This window comes from Populus euphratica, unplaced genomic scaffold (genome assembly GCF_000495115.2).
Source record: "Populus euphratica unplaced genomic scaffold, PopEup_1.0 scaffold156.1, whole genome shotgun sequence".
NCBI lineage: Eukaryota > Viridiplantae > Streptophyta > Magnoliopsida > Malpighiales > Salicaceae > Populus > Populus euphratica.
Genome location: NW_011499931.1, coordinates 494,246 through 516,853, shown reverse-complemented (window position 1 = coordinate 516,853; position 22,608 = coordinate 494,246). Strand labels below are relative to the sequence as shown.

At 30.7% G+C, this 22,608-nt stretch overlaps 2 protein-coding genes and 1 pseudogene across 2 annotated transcripts; all 3 read left to right on the top strand.

Moving 5' to 3' along the window:
- The first annotated feature begins 2,519 nt into the window (after positions 1 to 2,519).
- LOC105136035 (dirigent protein 22-like) lies at positions 2,520 to 3,540 on the top strand. The gene has a single exon (XM_011041194.1). The coding sequence runs from the start codon at positions 2,702 to 2,704 to the stop codon at positions 3,284 to 3,286; it is 585 nt and encodes a 194-aa protein (XP_011039496.1). The 5' UTR covers positions 2,520 to 2,701; the 3' UTR covers positions 3,287 to 3,540.
- A 3,431-nt stretch (positions 3,541 to 6,971) lies between these two features.
- Positions 6,972 to 7,702, top strand: LOC105136034 (dirigent protein 22-like). The gene has a single exon (XM_011041192.1). The coding sequence runs from the start codon at positions 7,060 to 7,062 to the stop codon at positions 7,648 to 7,650; it is 591 nt and encodes a 196-aa protein (XP_011039494.1). The 5' UTR covers positions 6,972 to 7,059; the 3' UTR covers positions 7,651 to 7,702.
- Positions 7,703 to 11,727: 4,025 nt separating this feature from the next.
- Positions 11,728 to 21,811, top strand: LOC105136083 (dirigent protein 8-like; annotated as a pseudogene).
- The last annotated feature ends 797 nt before the right edge of the window (positions 21,812 to 22,608 follow it).

The following is a 22,608-nucleotide window of genomic DNA, read 5'->3' as shown; positions in this document are numbered from 1 at the left end:
ATGAAGAAATTAAAATAATAATAATTAACATTTCATAAAGTATTTCAAATAAAATAAATAACAATCAAAAGAATGAGGACCAAATTTGATAGAAAAAAATTTCAATAAAAAATAATAAGAGAAAAGCAAATAACAATTATAAAAATGAGGACCAAAGTTAATATAAAAATTAAATTTTAAGAAATTAAATTGAAAAATAAATATTCAAAATAAAATATATATAGCAATCAAAAGTTTGAGGATCAAATTTGAAATAATCAGCAAATAAAGACATTTCTAAATTTTTCACAACTTTCGAAAAGTATTTTCCTTCCATATTTTTTAGGAAAACAATTTTCTAAAAATCAAGTTAAATTTTTCTTTGACTGGAAAGTGTTTTTTATTTACCAACTTTTCTAACAGCAAACAAACACAAGAAAGTTTAGAAAGTAATTTTTGTCAAAAACTATTTTTTGAAAAATAAACACAAGAAAGTTTGGAAAGTGTTTTCCCAGAAACCACTTTCCGGAAAACAAACACAGCTAGAAAGAAAAACACTTTCCTGAAAACTAAGGTAATTTTTTTTTACTAAAAAATATTTTCGTTGACCAGAAGTGTTTTCCATTGACTGGAAAATGTTTTTTGTTGACCAGAAAATGTTTTTCAATGACCACCTTTCTTAATAACAAACAAACACAGGAAAATTTAAAAAATAGTTTTCCATAAACTGTTTTTCAAGAAACAAATATAACTTAAAATAAAGTCAAGATTTTCAATTAGTAGCACGGTGAATCCCATTCTCTTAAGTCAAGGTTTTTCATATTCAAGTATTATTTAGAAATATATTAAAATAATATTAAAATTTATATTTATATTTTAAAATTTATTTTTAATATAAATGTATAAAAAAATAAAAATAAAAAACTAAAAATATTTAATTTAAAACAAAAACAATATTTCAAAATTTGTAAAAATCACGGTTGAATCACGAAAACAAAAAATCTTTTAATATAGTAGCTTGAATTCTATACAGATTAAGGATTTACCAGCTTTCCTATTGCTGGTATTTATGTTTGTTCTTTGAGAATAAACTCTTCTATATTTTTCTCTCGCAAGATTATTTACTTGAATTTCCTTTGATCAGTATTCCTTGAGTCAATTTTGTTTGTCTGATAATGCACCGCAGAGCTTTATTGACAGCGAACCCAATTCTCAACCCATCAGCGTTTAATTTGGTGGATTCTTCGGGAAGGTAAAGCGAGTTCTGCAATCATTATTTATTTAGCTCGCGTTTCGCTGATGACATAACATAAAAAGAGTAATCATTGCAAAGGTGTTTTTCCAATAATAGCAAAGAGGTAGTTTCAAAACGCTATCTCATTGTTTCATCACCGGAGCCCTGCCCTCGGCGTCCCTTCTCCGCCAACGATACCTGCCTCAGAGAGTCACCTTGCAAGGCCATTTTCTATCTCTTTATAGACGTATGATCCGCTTCTTGAGCAGCTAAAATATTGGCTAAATTGCTGTCTTTCACAGTCATGCTTTCCTTCACGTTTTTCTCCGTTTACCGGCGTCTTCTGTTCTGTCTTTGATTTTGCCCCTCTTGTTTGCTTATTTAAGGTTATTGCTCAACATTATCTTGTTTATTCATCCTCATTGGCTTGTTGATTAATTAATAAAGTGTACTTTGTTTTACTCCGACTTGTGGGATCATGATTTCCCCTTTCGCAAGTTGCTCCAAGATAACTTGCAACTAGACGTTTGATGTTTACAGAATTGCCACTGCCACCTTCATCTATGATGTTCTTCAACTCAGTTTACTCCCCTTTTGTTTTCTTTGTACATGAATAGGAATCATAATGCTTTTCCACCAGTACTTAAGTTTATTTATATTTATATCTTATTCGTATGTACACGTCATATATCTTATTCATATATATATATATGAAGTGTACCATACACAATTTTGGATTGAAAAAATGTCATGCGCATATATTTATATATAAAAATATATATATTTTAAACATATATATTTATATATAGAAATATATATTTTTTAAATTATATTTAGGTCAGATTTGATAATATTTGTATCTTATCTATTATCTATCAAATAAAATAACTATACATGAAAGAAAATCATTTGAGATGACTGAGTGTAGTTCAATGAAATTGTAATCTCTATATATAAAATGCAATAGCTACATAGAATAGCAGAAATTTTATGGGCCATCCAATAAACGGTTGAATTTAATTACTTGGCATATAACTTTTGAATTGACAGCGAAAATTGGTGAAATTTTCATGAATAATTTTTCAATATGGCACATTGAAGTTAGTGAAGACGGTGAGAATTGTAGACCATAGCTGGATTCGTTTGAATATTCATCATTTCTCGTCAGTTGACCACCACATCAATAATGTTTTTTCTTTTTGTTGATTTTTATTTTCCAAATGTCCGCCGAACTTTTTGTATAGAAATCATTCAGATATTGAAGTCTACGGCGGACAAAGCATGAAGCCACTGTGTCTGACTTTGCCCCACCTCTTCATTTCTTTCCACCGATCATTGTATAGTGGAAGCACAAAATATCTTGTTGAATATTATTACCAGACCCACTATTACCAGACCCATTAAGGCATGTAGCTCACTACACCTATTTAAATCCTCTGTTTTCTTCCTTCTCCAAGCCAGTACCATCTTCCTTTACTTATCTTCACCATGGCCAAAATCCTCCAAAACCTCACTTCCAGCTTCCTCATTCTCTCAGTAGTTCTCTCATTCTTGATCATTGCCAATGCAAAATCTCAACGTTTCACCAGATACTTATCACCCGCAACACTAGGCCTCAAGAAAGAGAAACTAAGCCACCTTCACTTCTATTTCCATGACATAGTTAGTGGAAAAAATCCCACTGCGGTCCGAATAGCCCGTGCAGACATGACAAACACATCTTCAACAGGATTTGGAATGGTGGCGATGATTGATGACCCCTTGACCATGACGCCTGAACTCAGCTCCAAGCTTGTAGGAAGAGCACAAGGGATTTATGCATCAGCTTCTCAAAATGATATTGGTTTGTTAATGACTATGAATTTTGTTTTCATGGAAGGGAAGTACAATGGAAGCACTCTCAGTGTTTTGGGACGTAATAGTGTGCTCTCCACTGTTAGAGAGATGCCGATTGTCGGTGGAAGTGGCCTTTTCCGATTTGCACGGGGCTATGCTCAGGCCAGTACTCACATGTTTGATAGTACAACCGGTGATGCTGTTGTGGAGTACAATGTCTATGTCTTTCATTATTAAGTGCCTTCTAGCTGCTGAGGATTCCCTTTTTTTCACTCAGACTTTGCTAGAACTTAGAAAGTGATTAATAAAAGAAAAACTGCTATCACCTATAGATGGTCTAGACAGAGATTTGCTGACAACTTTTTTTCCCCATATCACTAGCTATTGTTTTGGTTTCTTTACAGTTATTTGATATGTAAGTTGATTTGTAATTCTTGTCTGAGTATTTTTCAAGCATCTAATGATATATCCTCCTTAATCCAAGATGTTCTCGATAATTGTGCCTATGTGCATCGTGCTCTCAACTTTATTCACATCATATGTTCTTTTCAAAAACGAATTAATTGACATAAGTTGCCCTCCGAAAGTGAAAAGGTTGGCCAAATGCCAAGCACATCACAGTGAATTAATTGGTGATTAATTAGGGTTGTTGGGGTCACTACAGTGCGACAGGAGACATATTTGGTTCTTCATAGAGATCTTACAGGTTGAATTTTGTTCTCTGGCACCGCGTTGAGCAACGACGCGTCTGAATCCTGTGAGCGTGTGTTGGGAGAACAACCTAAAATGAGTTACTACAATATGTATTACCATATTCTTTCACTCAGTTGGTATTGGTAGACTTAGATTGATAATCTAATAAATGGAAATAGCATATACAATTTCAGGAGCATTGCAAGACCTGCCTAGCCTATGTTTGGATCAAATTTTTCTTTGTTTTGTGGGTCGGAACACCAACGTAAAAAAAAAAATTTCTTGTATTTATTTTCTAATCATTATGTTATCAAGAAGTTTAATGTTTATTTTTTTAATGGTTATAAGTTTGAGTTGTTTAAAAATAATTAAAAAAATTATATAATTATTAAAATTAAAATTTATATAATTAATTGAGATATATATAAATTAATAAATATACATGTTAATAATAATAATAATAAATATTACTGAAAGCTTTAGTTTAATCCTAGAATATTCACGGGCTAGATCAAAAGATATGCTACGGAAACTAGGAGTGTCACTAGCTCAATCCTTATCATGTGTACAGGAAGTTATGCTTTTAGAGAATTATTTTTCATGCGCAACATAACTAAGTTCTTGAGCAGTATTGTGATTGTAAAAGATCACGCAACATAACAATGAAGTATAATTTCTATTTTTGTTCCATACTCTGTTTGTGACTTTTCTTTGCTTTCATTAGGGCATCTTCAAAGCTGACGGTAAACGAGCCAAATTGAAAATATGTTGTTCTTGGTTGATCATCATTGTTTTATGCATTTCAACAAGGATAGCATATAAAATGTCAAAATCTCATTTCTTCAACAAAAATATCATCCCTGGATGTGTTAAAAAAAATAAAATTCAAAGTCCAATTGACACAAAAAAAGTAAAATATATTAAATGATTGGATTTTCTGAAATATATACCATAGCAAAAACATTAAATTTTAATTATTTTTTAGAATCTCAATAATCTCATTACACATATTATTTAAAATTTATGTAAAAATTATCTGAAGATTAAATATTATTTTCAACTTTAAAAATTTGTTTTAAAAATGTGTAATGAATTGATTGAATATATGTTATTTATACCAACAAAAACAATGGTATTTTTTTTATTTTATTATATATCAAATATATTAAAATATAATTAATTTTTCTAAATAATTATTTTTACCATTTAAGTGTATATAAACATAAAAAAATATATTATTAAATTGACTCTTCTAATAGAATATCTCATGAAAGATGCTCTCATGAACTCTAAATATATGGTTGTTCACTTTAAAACATCCGAAATTTGAGATGCAGGTGACGTAGGGATGTATATAAATGGTGTTGAGGTATTTTTAAAGTGTGTTTTATTTAAAAAAAATATTAAAATATGTATGTTTTATTTTTTTAAAATTATTTTTGAGATTATTATATTAAAATAATATAAAAAATTAATTTAAAATAAAAAAGTTTAAATTTTTTAAATGATATTTTTAAAATACGGGATAATGCTTCCCAAAAAAGTTGGCAAATGCTAAAGGCAAAGTCGTAAAAGTTGACAAGGCTCTAAAAGCAAAATCACAAGTACCCTTCTTTCTAGGAAAAACACAAAATTCAAGCGTCCACTAGACTGTGCCCGTTTGTCTTCTTTAGACGATGCTGTCACATCTACCGACTACCGTTTCACTTTTCACAATAAGCGACGTTTCACAATAAACGTGATTGGTGGTATGGTTATAATCGTTATTTAAAATTTATTTTAAAATATATTAAAATAATATTTTTTTATTTTTAAAAATTATTTTTGACGTGTAAATTTAAAAATATCAATATACAAAATAAAAAGATTTCCAAACTTTGTTTGAAATGTAAAATCAAACGGCAAAGCACAAAGCACAAAACGCAACTAAAATTTGTCACGGAAAAGTAGGTTATGGGCAGGTAACCTTTCATTCGGAAATCTCAAGACGTTGTGCGTCTTCTTTTCTCTTTGTTCAATTTTTGAGTTCTGGAGCACTATTTACTTTCCCTATCATTGACTCATGCTTGGACGGCCTGGATTTATTTTCCTCCCTTCCATAAAGGGTACCCTTTTCCTTGATTGACTTAACAGTTACCCCCAATCCGTATGATGATTTTGCGTGGCATTAATTTTATCCAGCCATCAGACTTCTTAATTTCTCTGTTCTTGTTTCTCTCGATATTGAGACCTGTTTATTTTTTAATTTTAAAAATATTTTCTATATTAATTTTTTGGTATTTTTAAATTGTTTTAGTGCACTGATATAAAATTATTTTTTTAAAATTATTATTTTAATATATATTTAAATAAAAATTATTTTATAAAATAATAATAATTATATTCCAAACAACATGATCACAAACAACAATAATGAATGAATGACTATTGATGGCATTGTTTTTCACTGTTATTGGTTCTCCATGCTATACATTCACGTCTTACTTATTTTATGATGCTTAAAGCATGCTGTTTACATGAAGCTTCAGAATTCACAATTACTTGTCTTAGAACACAGCGTAAATTGTAAGAGATATTTTTTTGGTTTATTAAAGGGGTGCTGTTGAGTATGGTAATGAATGATTGATTTTTAAAGTGTTTTTATTTAAAAATATATGAAAGTAATATTTTTTTATTTGAAAAATTATTTTTAATATTAATATATTAAAACGATTTGAAAACATTAAAAAAATTAATTTAAAATAAAAATAAATAAATAAAATTTTATTTTTTTAAAATAAAATTTTAAAACATAAAATAAATATGCTTTAAAAATAATTTATCTTATTCATGATCGAAAAGCCAAAAATGTTCAAGATTTGTTTCTTAATTTTAACATTTTGTTTGGCATAAAACACGTTTTGTAATTGTGTCAAGATCTCATTGGTGATAATATATTTGTTCTGTAAACTACAAATGGAAAACCCTTCATATCAATTATTATCTCATTGGTGATAATATATTTGTTTTGTAGGATATGTGATTTTGTTTTAATGCTTTAGATGAGTTTGAGAGTGAGGCGAGATTTGAAGGTTTTTTTTTTTTATTGGAGATACAATTAATTTAAATACAATCTACACCGAATTAAATTCTACAAATAATTTTTTTTTGTTTTGTTTTTGTTTTTGGTTTTTGGACCCATCTAAAAGTCTAATCTCGCCTCACCAAACCGCACTCCCAACTCCCAAGAGACACTTTTATTTGAAAAGCTCTCAAACCTTAGCCCATTTAAGCCTTCTATTCTTTATCTGGCAACCATCAATTAGTTCTGATTCACCATGGCCAAAATCTCCACAAATGCCACTAGTTCCTCCGTTTTTCTCTTCAACATTATTATTCTCTTCTCCTTGACCCTTGTTACCGTAAAGTCTGACAGTTTCTCAGGACACTTTTCTCCAAAAAAATTAGGCCTCAAACGGGAGAAACTAAGCCACCTTCACTTCTACTTCCATGACATAGTCGGTGGAAGAAACCCAACTGCTGTTCCAATTGTCCGAGCAGCCATTACTAAGAAATCCTTCTCATCATTTGGGCTAGTCACAATGATGGATGACCCTTTGACCGTAAAGCCCGAGATCGGCTCAAAGCTTGTAGGAAGAGCACAGGGGATTTATGCATCGGCATCACAAAGTGAACTTAGTTTTCTGATGGCATTGAACTTTGTTTTCACGGAAGGGAGGTATAAAGGTAGCACCCTTAGCATTCTGGGGCGAAACAATGTGTTTTCCGGCATCAGAGAGATGCCTATTGTTGGTGGAAGTGGGCTTTTCAGGTTTGCAAGAGGCTATGCTCAGGCAAATACTCATGAGATTGACTTCAAAACTGGTAATGCTATTGTGGAGTATAATGTTTATGTCTTCCATTATTGAGTTGTTTTTGGTTCGTTTGGTTTTGTGTTTTTTTTTTTTTTAACTGTGAGTGTGGGTGTTAGTTTATGTATATTTATATTAATTTTTTGAGGCTATGAAGTTAAAGATTAGATAAATCTTTAATGACATTTAATCTCGTAATATAAGAGTAAATTTCAATTTCAATGTATTTTTGTATTCTTAACAGTGTTAGTCTTTGTGTGTTTTGTGTTTAAATGTATTTTAAAAGTGAATTTATTTTGTAGGATGATGATATAATATATTATAGTATAATATAAAAATAGAAGATAAGACTAATATTGTAATATATTTTTAATTAAAAATAATTTTGAAAAAGCATCTAATCTGCTGGATGCATCATGTTTATGGCTGGCACAGTACTTTTTAGGTCTCAATTAATAAACAGTATGTCTTGATGGGCCAAGACATTTGTAAAGAGAACGAGGATGATGTAGTGCTGACACCTTTTTTTTCAGGATATATTGGTCATTCAGCATAGAAATTAAAAAGAAATGATGATATGTTTTAGTTAAATAATATATTTTTTAATATCACAGATTACATGTTAGAATGGTAATATTTAATTAATGTTTCAGTTTATAATCATGATATGTAATAGATTTTATGTTTTCGAATCGCAACAATTAATCAATATTGTGTTTTAAAATTATGAAATAAATTAAATATTACAGTTTTAAATTGTCACATCAGTTAAATTATAGTAATCTTATTTATTCTACAGGCACCTAAAAAATTACATCTAAAATCTTTTCTCACTTATAAATACTTGTAAAGAACTATAATAACATAACACAATAAATTTTTATATTTTATAATTAGAGGTAGTTTTAAAAATTCAAATAAACAAATATATATATATATATATATATATCTACAAAATAAATTTTAAATATTTAAATAATATAATATTATAGTAATTGAAATATCAAATATATCAATATAACTCATTTATTTATCTATATTTATATCATTTACTAGATGGTTTGGGTTTATCAATAACAAGATTGCATCCTACTCTTTGCTTGAGTGGTCCTTTTCTTTTCCATGATATTATCAAGAGTTGACTTTTCTTTACGGATATCAAGTTTGTTATGATAAATATTAAACCATTGAAACATATATGTGTTTACTTCATTTTTTTGGTCAATATTATAAAATATATATGTAGTTTCTTGACTTTATCATAGCAACAAACCAATCTAATATTAACCAAAAAAAATAAATGTTAACTTAAAAAATCAAAAAATAGATCTCAAATTATATTAATTCTGAAAATATTTGATTATTTATGATATTTTGAATTTATTAGCCATATTGCTCGTATAGCGAGTAAATAGAGGTAGAAACCTATTTAAGATTCAGTGTAATGACCCGATATGTGATATTTATATTCCGAATTATATACTTTTTTATAATCACTTAATGTGTCTTTGTAAATATTTTATTGTTCTGTGCATTTTACAGAATAAATAAACTCTATAACAACTTTACTAGTTATAATAATTATTTTTATCATAATAATTTATAGCATATAACTTATTACTCATATTCATGTCAACTAAAATGCATTGTTTATAATTGAATTATCACATATGAGTAATATAGCAAACCATCTCAAAAAAGATCAATAAAATCACTATGTTCCTATGTCTACACACTTGGTTGAGCTATATTACTCACTCAGATTGAGTAATGCAACAGTTTGTCTAAGTGCCCAACTAAATTTTTTTTACGGCTACTTTAAACTATAGCTGGAACACATCACATTCACAGCATCTGAACATAAGATCTCCACTCAATATTTTTTCTTGATGTAAATCAGGGCTAAGTACCCAACAAAATTCAACGAGGAAACGTAAACTCAATAAGATCAAGGTACAAGATCATGTACAAAGCTCCAAGATGTTCATTTAGAATCCAATTGGTCCTATCTAGAGGATTCATAGCTAAACTAAAATTTGCTAACTAATCTGCTGCTTGATTTGCCTTGCGATAAACATGTTGGACTTTGATCTTCCACTCATGATCTAGCAGTTTCTTTGCCTTGGTGATGAGTGTGTCATTTGATTCCATCGTGATAGAAACCCATGTGATAGACACCCGTGTGATGAGATGAACCACCAGTTTGGATTTCTCCACTCATTGCATCTTGAATATTGGAAGCTGCTTGACGGCGATGTTTGATTTTAATGGTTTTGTTTATATGTGTAGATTCTTTTTCAGGGACCGTGACTAAAAATCACTAGCCAGCTAACCTTTGTTCTTTCTTACGTTCTTTTTGTTGGAATATTTGAGTTAATGAAAATGGTGGGCAAATATAACAGCAAGGTTATCAAATTAACACATTGAAGGAGACTAGAAGGAATGCAGTTTATCCCCAAACGAAATATGTCTTTAACTGATACTTTGTTACTTGAAATCGCAAAAATGACTTAAAATTAAGACATGCACGACATGTAGTCAATATTGTGGATGATTAATAAAAATAATCAAATTAAAATTTTATAAAATATCAAAAATAAAATCAAAATCAATATAAACTAGTTCAAACCAATCAGTTTCAATTATTTTATATTAAAAATCAAAACTTGGTTTTGTTCATTTTGGTTTAGTTATTTTATATTAAAAATAAAAAAATTATATTGTTTTTTAGGTATTTTTAGAATTTTTTAATAGGCTTGGTTTCTGTTTGGTTTGATTTTTTTATTTTTTAGTTCGATTCAGTATTGTTTTTCAGTTTCAAACCTACGAAGCCAAAACTGAAACCAAATCAAATATTTTTTTAAATATTTAATCTGTTTTTTCATGTTTTGATTTTTTTGATTTTTTTTTAAAATTTTCTCAGTTTAATTGATTTTTTAGTTTTTTTTTTCTCATTCCTAATCAATACCAACAAGAAGATGGATTGATAACACTAAAAAAAGAAAAATATTGATAAATTAGTTATACTAAAACATGTTAATCAAAGGAGATTAATTTTTTATTTATCAATAATTTATTTAAATCATATTTATGTTTTATGTTAAAGAGTATATGTTGTAGATTAAATAAAATTCCACCAAAGTTTTTAATTCTAAAACTGATTGATAATTAATTTGACATTAAATATATTTATTAATCATGTTCTTTATATACTTTTTCAATACCATCTACAAACAAAAACATATTTCACCCTCTTTGCAAGTCTAAAAAAATAATATTGCATCTATACATATATTTCATCCGATTCTGAAAATTTCGTATGAGAGATAAATATAGAAAAAGATTTATGAATTTAAAAAAAAAAATTAAAAAACATGAAAAAAATCTTTTATGTAAATAAAAAAAATATTTTCTTGAAAAAAAAAAAACTTGTACGCAAAGCAATGGAATCCTAAGTTGGACAAAGTTTTAAGGCTTCTTTTGAACTTTAAAATACCAATACTTTATACAACGTACTTGGATTTTTCAACCACAAAGGCTATTAATCTTTTTCATACTTGCATTTTCCAGTCCCTATTCTAATTTCTTAGTTACATAATTAAGATATCACTCCATCCCGCACTCCTATAATATTGAATTAAATATATTAAAATATTAGTCGAAGTCTAATGTTATTGAAGTATAGAGTATGTTTTGAGCATACAATCATTAGCAAAGAACATATTACTACCTCATAAATAACTTATAACCATCACATAGAGAAGAGAGAAAATATTTTTAGAGATATTTACTTTATTATTACTCTCTAAAATTCAATACTTTTTATTTTTCAAAGATATCTATTTAGCTGATAATTTTAAGAAGTATTTTATATGAATTCAATACTTTTTATTTTTCAAAGATATTTACTTTATTATTTCAAGAAGTATTTTATATTAATTTTATGTATTTATAAAATTAAATATTTTTTTTCTTGTTATTCAAATTTAAAAAAGTTAAAAGAATTAAAACAAACTATATAACGTCTGTAGCGTCTCGTAAATGATCAAAACCGAGACAAGACCAAATTTACACCATTATGCAACATTGTATATAATTACACTTGAGGTTACCCTCACCACACTTCAGATAACCATGGCCAGAACTCTAACATAAGTCCTTATCTTCCTCTTTCTCTCCACTATTCTCTTCCCCATCACCCCTGCTACCGCGAGACCTGACACTTTCTCAAGAAACTTATCTCCAAAAAAACTAGGCTTCAAGCGGGAGAAACCAAGCCACCTTCGCTTCTACTTCCACGACACAGTTAGTTGGACAAATCCCACCGCTGTTCCTATTGCCCAAGCAGCCACGACAACCAAGTCTTCGACAGCATTTCGGCTGGCTGTAAAGATTGATGATCCATTGACTGTAAAGCCGAGGTCAGCTTGAAGCAAGTAGAAGAGCACAAGGGATTTATCTCAATTTTCCATTTCTTAAGACAATGCTACAGCTTCTGTTTTGTCTAAAAACAATACTGTCGAATTATGGCATTGTCGTCTAGAACATCCATATTTTCCTTTCTTGTCTTTAGTCATGCATCCTGTAATAAAGAACATTATTTTCATTATCAATGAAAAACCTGCTATATTTATCCCTCAGCAAAATTTCACCGAATACCTTTTTCTTATAGCAATCATCAAGCTTCGCAATGTTTTAAAATTGTGCATTGTGTTCTTTAGGGACTGTGCTCAATACCCTCATCAAATGGTTTTAAAAATTTTCCTACTTTAGTCGATTGTTTTACTCACAATACATGGTTAAACCGTCTCCCCACCAAGGCCAGCACTAAGCTTAACGTAGAATCCTTTTTCAATTTGGTTGAAAACCAATTTAATTGTAAAATTACAATCCCATGAAGTGATAATAAAAGGGATTTCACATGAAAATTTTTTTTCATGCCAAAGGAATCATTCACCAAATCAATTTTGTCAAAACATCTCAATAAAATAGGATTGTAGAACAAAAACATTAACTCCTTCTCGACATTGATTGAGCCCTAAGATTTCAAGCCAAACTTCCACTTCAATACTAGAGTAATTGCGGCTTAATAGTCACGTACCTCAATAATTGAATTTCTAGCCCCTTACTTAAAAACAAGACACCTTTTGAACTTCTATTCAATGAACCACCCACTTATACACATTTAAAGGTTTTTGGTTCACTTTGTTTTGCTTCCACACTCTCCCATCAACGAAAGACATTTGACTCTTGTGGTCGGATGTCTATCTTTCTTAGATATCCTTTTGTCATTAAAAGTTATAAATTACTTTTGCTTTATCTTCAATCTAATACTAATTTTATATCTAGAGATGTTATTTTTCATGAATTTATTTTCCCATTTTACTCTTTATTTTATTTATCGATCAATCCATTTAACACCATTATCTTTATGTTTACTAAACCTTTATCTAGTACTCTTGATTTTTTTATTGTCTCTTCTCCATCCACGCCTATTGTTGTTTTGAATTCTGATTAATCTCCATCCCTACCTATTACTATTTCGATACTAGTTGTTGATGATTCTATCATCTCCATGACAAACCCCTCACCTGATTTCACATCTATTTTTGACTTAGCTCTTCGCAGGTCCACTAGGGTCAGAAAAGCACCACAGTATTTGCAAGACTTTCATTGCTACCAATCCACACTTTTTGCGGCTTCTCAATCACTATTCAAGTGTTCCGCCTCAGTCACTTTTAATCCTTACTTTTTAGCGAACTTTCTTGTTTATGAAAAAAATTCTCCATCTTTTATTGCCTTTTCCAGTTCTATTCATATTGACCCTACCATATACAACCAAGCCATGAAGCATCCTAGTTGTTGTAAAGCCATGAGTGATGAATTGCTTATCTTAGAGCAAAATAATACTTGGACTGTTACTAACTTACCTCATGGCAAAACAACCATAAATTGCAAATACGTTTACAAGACTAAATTTCATGCTGATTGTCACACCTGAATGAATATCATGACTATCACTTAAAAGTTATTCTCATGGAAAAAAAAAAGATACCTGGCTCATGACTATCACTTAAAAGTTATTCTCATGAAAAAAAAAAAGATACCTGGTTACTTGTTTTTTTAGGAGAAAAGGTTTTGTTCAAGAAGTCGCTACGTAGTATTATAGTCACTAGAAACCCTAACTGGTTAATATAGATTCTATAGTACGTAACTAGTTACGCAAAAGAGAAGATCCTATCATCCCTTAAGCGTCCTACTTGAGGCAAGCTGCATTGCTGATTTTGTCTAAAATTATTAATAATTTGTTCTCCTTTTTCTTCTTTTCATGTTCCTAACTCTTACATCAGTAAATAATTTCTATAAATATTTTCAACTTTGACATTGGTAAGTATTATATAAAATCCAAACAATACGATATTCCTAACTCTGATGTTAGAGAATAATTTTGTAAAAAATGAATTTGAAGAAGAAATTTTCTATACCATTTTTTTCTTTAACCTTTTATTATCATTTGCCCTTATTAGATGGAAATAACATAGAAGTTGCATATTAAATTTTGTGTTTAACATTGGTGGTCCACAAATTAAGCATATGACTAAAAAATACAAAGCACAAAGAAAAATAAACAAAACAAAATGTGAGGGGATCACTAATAAAATAACAAAGATCCCTAAATATTTTTAGAATTTTATGATATAAAAAAGAAGTTTGTTTGGCCAAATATCAACTAGAATTGACATAAAAATTATGTTCAAGGTATAAAGGTGTGTTTTTTTCAAACACACCCTTAGCAACACAAGTTGGATCAGCTGGGCTTAAAACCCAAGTTGTATTTTTTTTTCCTTTTTTCAGGCTATTCAAGGTATAAAGGTGTGTTTTTTTCAAAAACACCCTTAGCAACACAAGTTAGGCCAGCTGGGTTTAAAGCCCAGGTTGTATTTTTTTTTTTTTTTTTTCAAGCTAAGTCCAACCATGCCTAGCCTGGTCACTAGCCCAAGCCAGTAACCGGCTGGGCAGCAGACACATGTGAATTAACTTCACACTGTTTTGAAATTCTTAAAAACAGATTAAGAAAGAAGCTTTACTTGGCGAAGATGAAGACAAAGGTAATGGTCCTAGCACCGGCTAGAGAATGTTCTCTTGTTCCTTCTCCTTTTAATCTCTCCTCTTGCTGTTCTTGTGTTTTTTTTTTGTTATGGATTCTCTCCTCTATTTTCTATTTTTCCATCTCTCTGCTTTTTGTTTTTTTCTCCTTTTCTCTTCCATCCCAAAAGCTCTATATTTACAGGGGACGTGCCTGATGTTTTCTCCGCACATGGCTTGTCTCTGGATAAGCACATTTGGAAGAGACGCATTGGTGTTTCACAAGGACTTGGATACCTGAGCTTGATCCTTATCTTCTTGGGGCAGTGATCTTCATGAGGATAAGGACTCCATATTTTGCTTGGATTGGGACACTAACAACCCTGCCATTATTGGACTGTTGGTGGTGGTTTCCTTCATGCGTCAATGGCTTATTATGGCGGCGAGGGACACAGAAACGAATTGAGAAACTAGTGGTGGAAGTCGTGTGCATCGCAATGTGTCTAATGGTGTTCTTCGGTAGTCTCCTCTATTTCCACAGGAAGAAGATGAAGAATAGGAATGACCAAAATGATGTCAGATCTGTAGGTGGCCCATTTCTCAATTCAACCCCTGAAGTTTTGAACTTTCACAGTTAAACCCTTAATTTTTTTAATTTTAAGATTTACCCTTAAAATTAAATTAAAAATAAGTGGATTAAAATTGGGTTATAACATTAATAGCAGTGTTAAGAGATTGAAAACTAGGCTTGTAGCCAATGTTTTTTCACAACATGCATGTATTGACTATATAGAGATTTTCTCTCTTGTCACAAAGCTCATCATTGTCAAAGTCTTACTTTCTGTCACAACAATCAAAGGATGGTCTTTTTTACAATTTGTTATCAATAATACATTTCTTTATGGTGTCTTAAACAAAGAAATATACATATACAAGCCTCCTCGCTATTCTATAGGTGGTCCCAATCAAGTCTGCAAGCTCTTTAAGAGTTTATATGGACTCAAACAGGCCTCTCGTCAATGGCTTTCCAAGTTTTCCCTTTTTCTCTTTGCTTTTGGTTTTACACAATTCAAAGTTGACTATAGTCTATTTACTAAAATGGATGGTAATTCCTTAACTACTTTACCAATTTATATTGATGATATTATTGTTGTTGAAAATTGTTTATCTTCCATTAAATCACTTAAAACCTTCACACACAAACAATTTAAAATAAAAAATCTTGGTTATTCACGATATTTTTTTGTCCTGGAAGTTGCTAAATCCTTGATAGGTATTTATTTATGTTAAAGACAGTATGCTTTAGACATTCTAGTCTACTCAGGTATCCTTGCTAGCAAATCCCTCGAATTACCCCTTGAGCAAAACTTTAAGCTAAGTAAGGCTTCAAGAGATCCCTTACCATACCCCATCTCCTATCATCATCTCATTGGATGTCTTCTGTATCTCACTATCACTAGGCTATATATTTGTTATCCTGTCCAAATTCTCAGCTAATATATGGATACATCTACGACTACACATCTCGCAATAGCTCACCCAGTTCTTTGTTATATTAAATTTACATCTGGACTGGGTATTTTATTGTCTTCTTCCTCATATATTCAACTTAAAGACTTCAATGACTTTGATTAGGCTTCTTGTCTTGATACTAGAAGGTCAATTATAAGTTATTGCATATTTTTTGAAAGTCCAATAAATAATTTATTATATCTCACTCCTCAGTTAAGGCAGAATATCGGTCTATAGTTTCCACCTACTCAAAAATTACTTGGTTTTAATATCTCTTTTAAGATCTCCATGTCTCTCATCCTCAAGCAGCTCAGCTTTATTATAACTATCAAACTGCTCTACACATTGCTGCAAACCCTATTTTTCATGAACACACAAAACACATTGAATTAGATTGCTATCTCATTTGTGACAAGATATAAGTGGTAGCATCATGTTGCTTCTTAGTGTCAACTAGCGGACATGTTTACAAAGCTCTCCTTCTATTTTTCAATGGCACTTGTCCAATATGAGAACAATTAATCTCTATTCTCTATCCTGTGGGGGATGTTAGACAACACATTAGTCGCATGCCATTCAACCAGCACCAAGCAACAACCTACAAGGAGATTTGTAAATACCGATCCTTTTGTGCCAGTTGCGAGACTGGTACTTGACAGCTTACGAGCATAGACTAGGGTAAGGTTGCCCATCACTCTCTTGCTCTTTTTTGAAGGCCTTTTCTTCTATTTCCTTTCTAGTATAGTACCTTAAGGACTGAATGGCCAGCTTCGCGGAGCAGCTCTCTCCCCAGCCCACAGCATGGTGTGGAATCTGGATTGTTTCATGGAGCAATATTTCTTTTAGATAGAAAGGTATTCTGACTCTATTAGATCAAGTCATAACCTACGCCTTCTACTACTAGACTACTATGGAGAGACTAAGCTCTATTTCGGGCTCTCTTAATGTGCTCCGCCCCTACTAGTAAGAAGCTATTCCCAAGCCAGGTTCCCTGGATCTACATGTTCCGAGGAGGGCCTCCATGGATGAATTAAGAGGCGCGCCCAGGGGGTAGACTTCAAGAACTCTTGCTCTGCAGCGTATCCTCCTACTTCTTATTCTAAGGATGAGGAATCATATGAACCGCCTACTCGCCCTACCATTAATTCTAAAAAAAAAAATGAAAGCTGCTCGCCTTCACTAAGAGAACAATCCCTCTCCTTCTGTTACCTATTTTGACTCATATCTTCGTTATACCGTGATACAAGACAAGCACAGGAAAGGTGCTTCTATTTTTTTCCCTTCTGTTTCTCTTTTCCTTATTTGGCTAAAGGCGTCTCTATTATAGATGACTAGGACAAAACAATTTGTTATACGAAGCTGTGTATAAATGTGGCTGTGCTCTGCCATTCTATACTAAAGAGAAATCACAAGCATTCCCCTGTACAATTTTTCATCCTTCATGTAAAGGCTCTTTTTCTTGATCCTTTCACATCCTCTTCAGGTTCTTACACATCGTGCTCTCAACTTTATTCACATCATGTGTTCTTTTCAATCACGAACCAGAAGATTAGAATGAATTGACATAAGTTACCCTCCGAAGGTGAAAATGATGGCCATATGCCAAGCACATCACAGAGTGAATTAATTGGTCATTAATTACGGTTATTGGGGTTACTATAGTGCGACTTGAGACATGTTTGGTTCTTCACATAGATCTTATAGGTTGAATTCAGTTACCCGTTGTTGCAGGGCGCTCGCGGTGTCGTGCAACGGCGGGTCTGTCTCATGTGAGTGTGAATTGGAGGAATAACCCAGAGATGAGTTACGCGACACGTGTTACCATATTCTTTCACTCAGTTGGTATTGGTAGACTGAGATTGATAATCTAATAAATAGAAATAGCACAAACATTTTCAGGAGTATTGCAAGACCTGACTGGCCTCTGTTTCGTCAAATTGTTTTTTGTTTTATTTTTTTGGCAAGGAAATTCGAAAAGTGATCTTCGTTTCTTGATTAAAAAAATCGCTAACATGCTACGGCAATATCAGAATTTCACTCCTTGAAGTTTTAGTTTAATCCTAGAATATTAAACTGGCTAGATCAAAAGATATGCTGTGGAAATTAGGAGTGTCACTGGCTCAATCCTTATCATGTATATAGGAAGTTATGCTTATAGAGAATTATTTTTCATGCGCAGCATAACTAAGTTCTTGAGCAGTATTGTGATTTGTAAAAGATTATTGCCAGTATTTAAATTACTTAACAGGGGATGGAGGAGTGATCTTAAAGCTTGATTTGAAGGTGTGAGTTTGGAGTTCAGTTTTCTTCCTGATAGAGTATTAAGTGACTTCATTTTTTGCTGCCTTGTTTTATCACCTTTCTAGTCTCTTACATGAAGGATCATAGGGAGACATGTTTCATTCTTTGTTATTAAAATCATCTGTTCTTCCACTTCCTTGCAGCCTGCAGAGATGCAAGGAGGGCAGCTGCGGCAGTCGCTCTAGAGAAGTCAGTGACTTGTAAATAGTGCTCCATCACGTGTAAGCCTGAACTAGCTTAATTTATGAGCAACTTTAGCTTTCTTGAGACGGCTTCTTGACAATAAGCACAGAAAATCAAGATCATAAAATTTTAGAGTGGGCTCAAGGGCGGAACTAGGAATGTTTTTTTGCCCTGGGCTACATTATAAATATATATATATATATATAAATAAATTATTTTTTAAGATCAATTATTAACTGATCATTAATTTGTATATATAAATTTATCAAATTAACAATAAAATATTAATTCAAATACATAACATAAAATATAAAAAATAAAATAAAATTTAAAGTAAATAAAATTGAAAATAAAAATAAAAATAAATTGCACTATCAAAATTGAATCCTTTGATATTTTGTAGGATATAATTCATTTATAATAGAATTTAAATTAATATCTTTAACAAGTTCTCGTTCAATGTAAATCATTATAGAATCCGTTAAGAACTCTTTTTTTATTGGTTGATGTTTATTCGCTTGGTTTAAAGAATGAAAGCATAATTTTTCCTCTCTTGCATCTGATTTTCCATTATAATTTATAATCTATTCAAGTAAAAAGGATTAGGAAAGTCGGGTGCAAGATGAAAAGATAGTAATATCATAATAAAATATTTATGAAATGCATAATATACAAGGATAAAATAGTGATATAAATTACAAGAAGATTTGAGAAACTTAAATTTGAAATAAACTAGTAAATTATTTTTTCATATATTTATTTCATGTTTTTTCATGAGTCTAAATTCGAACCTCACAACCTTCATGTCATTTTTTTCATGTGTTTATTTTTTGTTATATCCTCGTAACTTCAATTATGGTTATTGTGTATAACATTGGCTTGTTCAAGTTCAACTCAAATTAATGTTAGCATGGCTTGAAGTGGTTTTAAAAAATTTAAAAACTATGGTGTAGATTAATGATTCATTAAAAATAAACACGAAAGAGAAATTATCATTAAGGAATCTGGTCACGATTCCTTCTACTCTCTCTCTCTCTATATATATATATTAAAACAATGTATTTAACAAGGTTTTAGTGAATCATAACCTATAAATTGAGACCCATTAAAATATTAAAAAAAATTAATGTATATTGAATTCAAAATGAAAGTTAAAACTTTTAAATTTTTACCTGATGATTTTATATTTTTATAGCTTTTAGGTATGCTATTGAGAAATAAAAAGCTAAAACTCCTTGGTATGCTAGTTGAAAAGCATGTAAATTTAATTCTCACACATTATTTTTGTTTAGGTTTTATGCAAAAGATTAAAGAAAACAATCAATTAATTATTTTTGTTAGGTTTTTCCGTGAAAAAAACAAAGAAAAAGTGGGTTATTATATTTTTTTATAACAGGGTTGAAAGAGCGACACCTCGAAGGAAACAAGCTAAACAAAACAAGCAAGCAAGCCATCAAAGTATAATGAGTCGGAGGTTAGAAAAAACTTGGAGATTTCCCAGTGATTAACTCTGCGCACTTACATTGGTAGCTTTTTTGCTGGCTTCTTTTGACATTCCACATGGGACAAAAAGTATGGGTTACTTTCCTATTTATTTAGGAACTATTGACGTAATAGATCAGCATTAATTTTTTTACCTGGGCTACAGCCCACCTAAGCCTTCTACAAGGCTCCGTCCTTGAGTGGGCTTCTGTTCTGCAAGATTGTGCTCAAGATTGGAAAGTTTCCACTTCAACTTCGGTTGGTGGAAAGTTTGCCATTAGAACACTAAATTCATTGAAGTAGAATTTCTATTTTTGTTCCATATTCTATTCGTGACTTTTCTTTGCTTTCATTGGGGCATCTTCAATGCTGACTGCAAACGAGAAGCCAAATTGAAAATATGTTATTCTGGGCTCTTCATCCTTGTTTTACGCCCTTCAACAGGATAGCCATATAAAATGCTAAAATCTCTCTTTTTTTCCTTCAAAAAAATCCAAAATCCAATTGGCACAAAAAAGAGCAAAATATATTAAAACGGTTGTATTTCATGAAATATATACACGTAGCAAAAATTGTAAATTTTAAATTTTTTTAGAGTATGAAGGATCTCATTAAATATATATAAAATTATTTAGAATTTATATAAAGATCAGATATTTTTTTTTACTTTAAATATTTATTTCAACAATATATAACCAACTAATTAACCACATTTTATATATATACTAACAAAAACAAAGATATTTCTTTATTTTTTGATAAATCAAATATATTAAAATTAAATTGACTTTTTAATTTTTTTTTTAGTATTTGAGTGCATATAGACAAAAAAATAATTATTATATTTACATTATTCAAAAAACTATATGACCAAATTGGCTATTCTAAATAGCATATCCGAGCGAAGATGCTCTTATGACCTACAAACACAGTTGTGACACGGGAGACATTTTTTTTTCTGAAAAGAACTAATTTAGCTATCGCTTTTAGTTACGTTTGTGGTATATAAGTGTGTTTAATAATATTTTAAAAATTAATATCTATAATTTTTCAAAAGTCAAAACAACCGTTAATTTTTCCAAACGCACATGTGATAACAACTCAAAAGGCGTGATAAATGAAAAGCCATATATATATATATATTACTTGGCTTTACTTTGCTTTTTTCAATGCTTGTTTTACCTAATCATGTAAGAAAAAAATAACATCAAATTTATTAAAAAAAAATAAAGCATCTATTTCTTTCACTTCAATTCAATTGACTTTTTAATGTCTATTGATTTATGCAACGGCATAACAAAGTGAAGTTAGTTTTCTGATGGCATTGAACTTTGTTTTCGCAGAAGGGAAGTATAATGGCAGCACCCTTAGCATTCTGGGGCGAAACAAAGTGTTTTCTGGCATCAGAGAGATGCCTGTTGTTGGTGGAAGTGGGCTTTTCAGGTTTGCAGGAGGCTAGGCAAATACTCATGAGATTGACTTCAAAACTGGTAAAGCTGGACTGGACAAAGCATGTGGGTTGTTTCTTATTGGAGAAAGTGGAACTTACAAAAGCTTAACAAGTCTTGACGATGAACTTCTTGGCTCAGGGAATTTCTTACTGACAACATATATGTCAAGGATCTTCCCTCCTCAAATCAAGGTCAGTACTTAATCCAAATTTGAAGCTACCAAGATTAGATTTGGTTCCTTATAGGAGTTTGTATTTTAATGCATGCTTCAGCATTTAGTATAATAATCAATGCAAATCTCTCTCTTTTTCCTGTGTATGTGAATTTTATAAGATTATTCCATGTGATTTTAATTTTTTTTATTTAAAATGAATGTTTAAGCTAATTTATATATATCATGATTAATTCTATAAATTTTAAAGTTAATGATTATATAAATTTTTACTGAATATTATATCAGTTAAGTTAAGTAAATAGAGGACTCAAACTTGGAGTTACAGGCATATCAAACTCTTAATTTAAAATATTTATTATTAGAACACCTTGGTTATGTGATTTTAATTTTTTTTAAACTTTCACGAGAATGCCTATCATCGTATCTTTGTCAAGGCACACATGACACATTCGGGGATCATGCACCTAGCTAAGTACAATCTATTCTTGAAAGCAGCCAAATGAAGATTGGATCTCCTTGAAGGCCAAGATAATACCTTGACATAACTATAAGCATTTCAACCTGTTTTTTCTTTTTTTCAAATAACAAATTAGGGTATGGGGTCATCATCAACCAAGATAGCTATTACACAATTTGAAATAACAACCATGATCCAACCCAACATAAAAAGCTACCCCTTTAGTCCATTAGACATCGAACTAATATCTTGACATAGCTACAAGCATTTCAACCTGTTTTTTATTTTTAGAGATATTACATTGAAATTTTTATGTGTTTTTTTATGATTTTAATATACTAATAACAAAGATTAAAAAAAATCAAAAA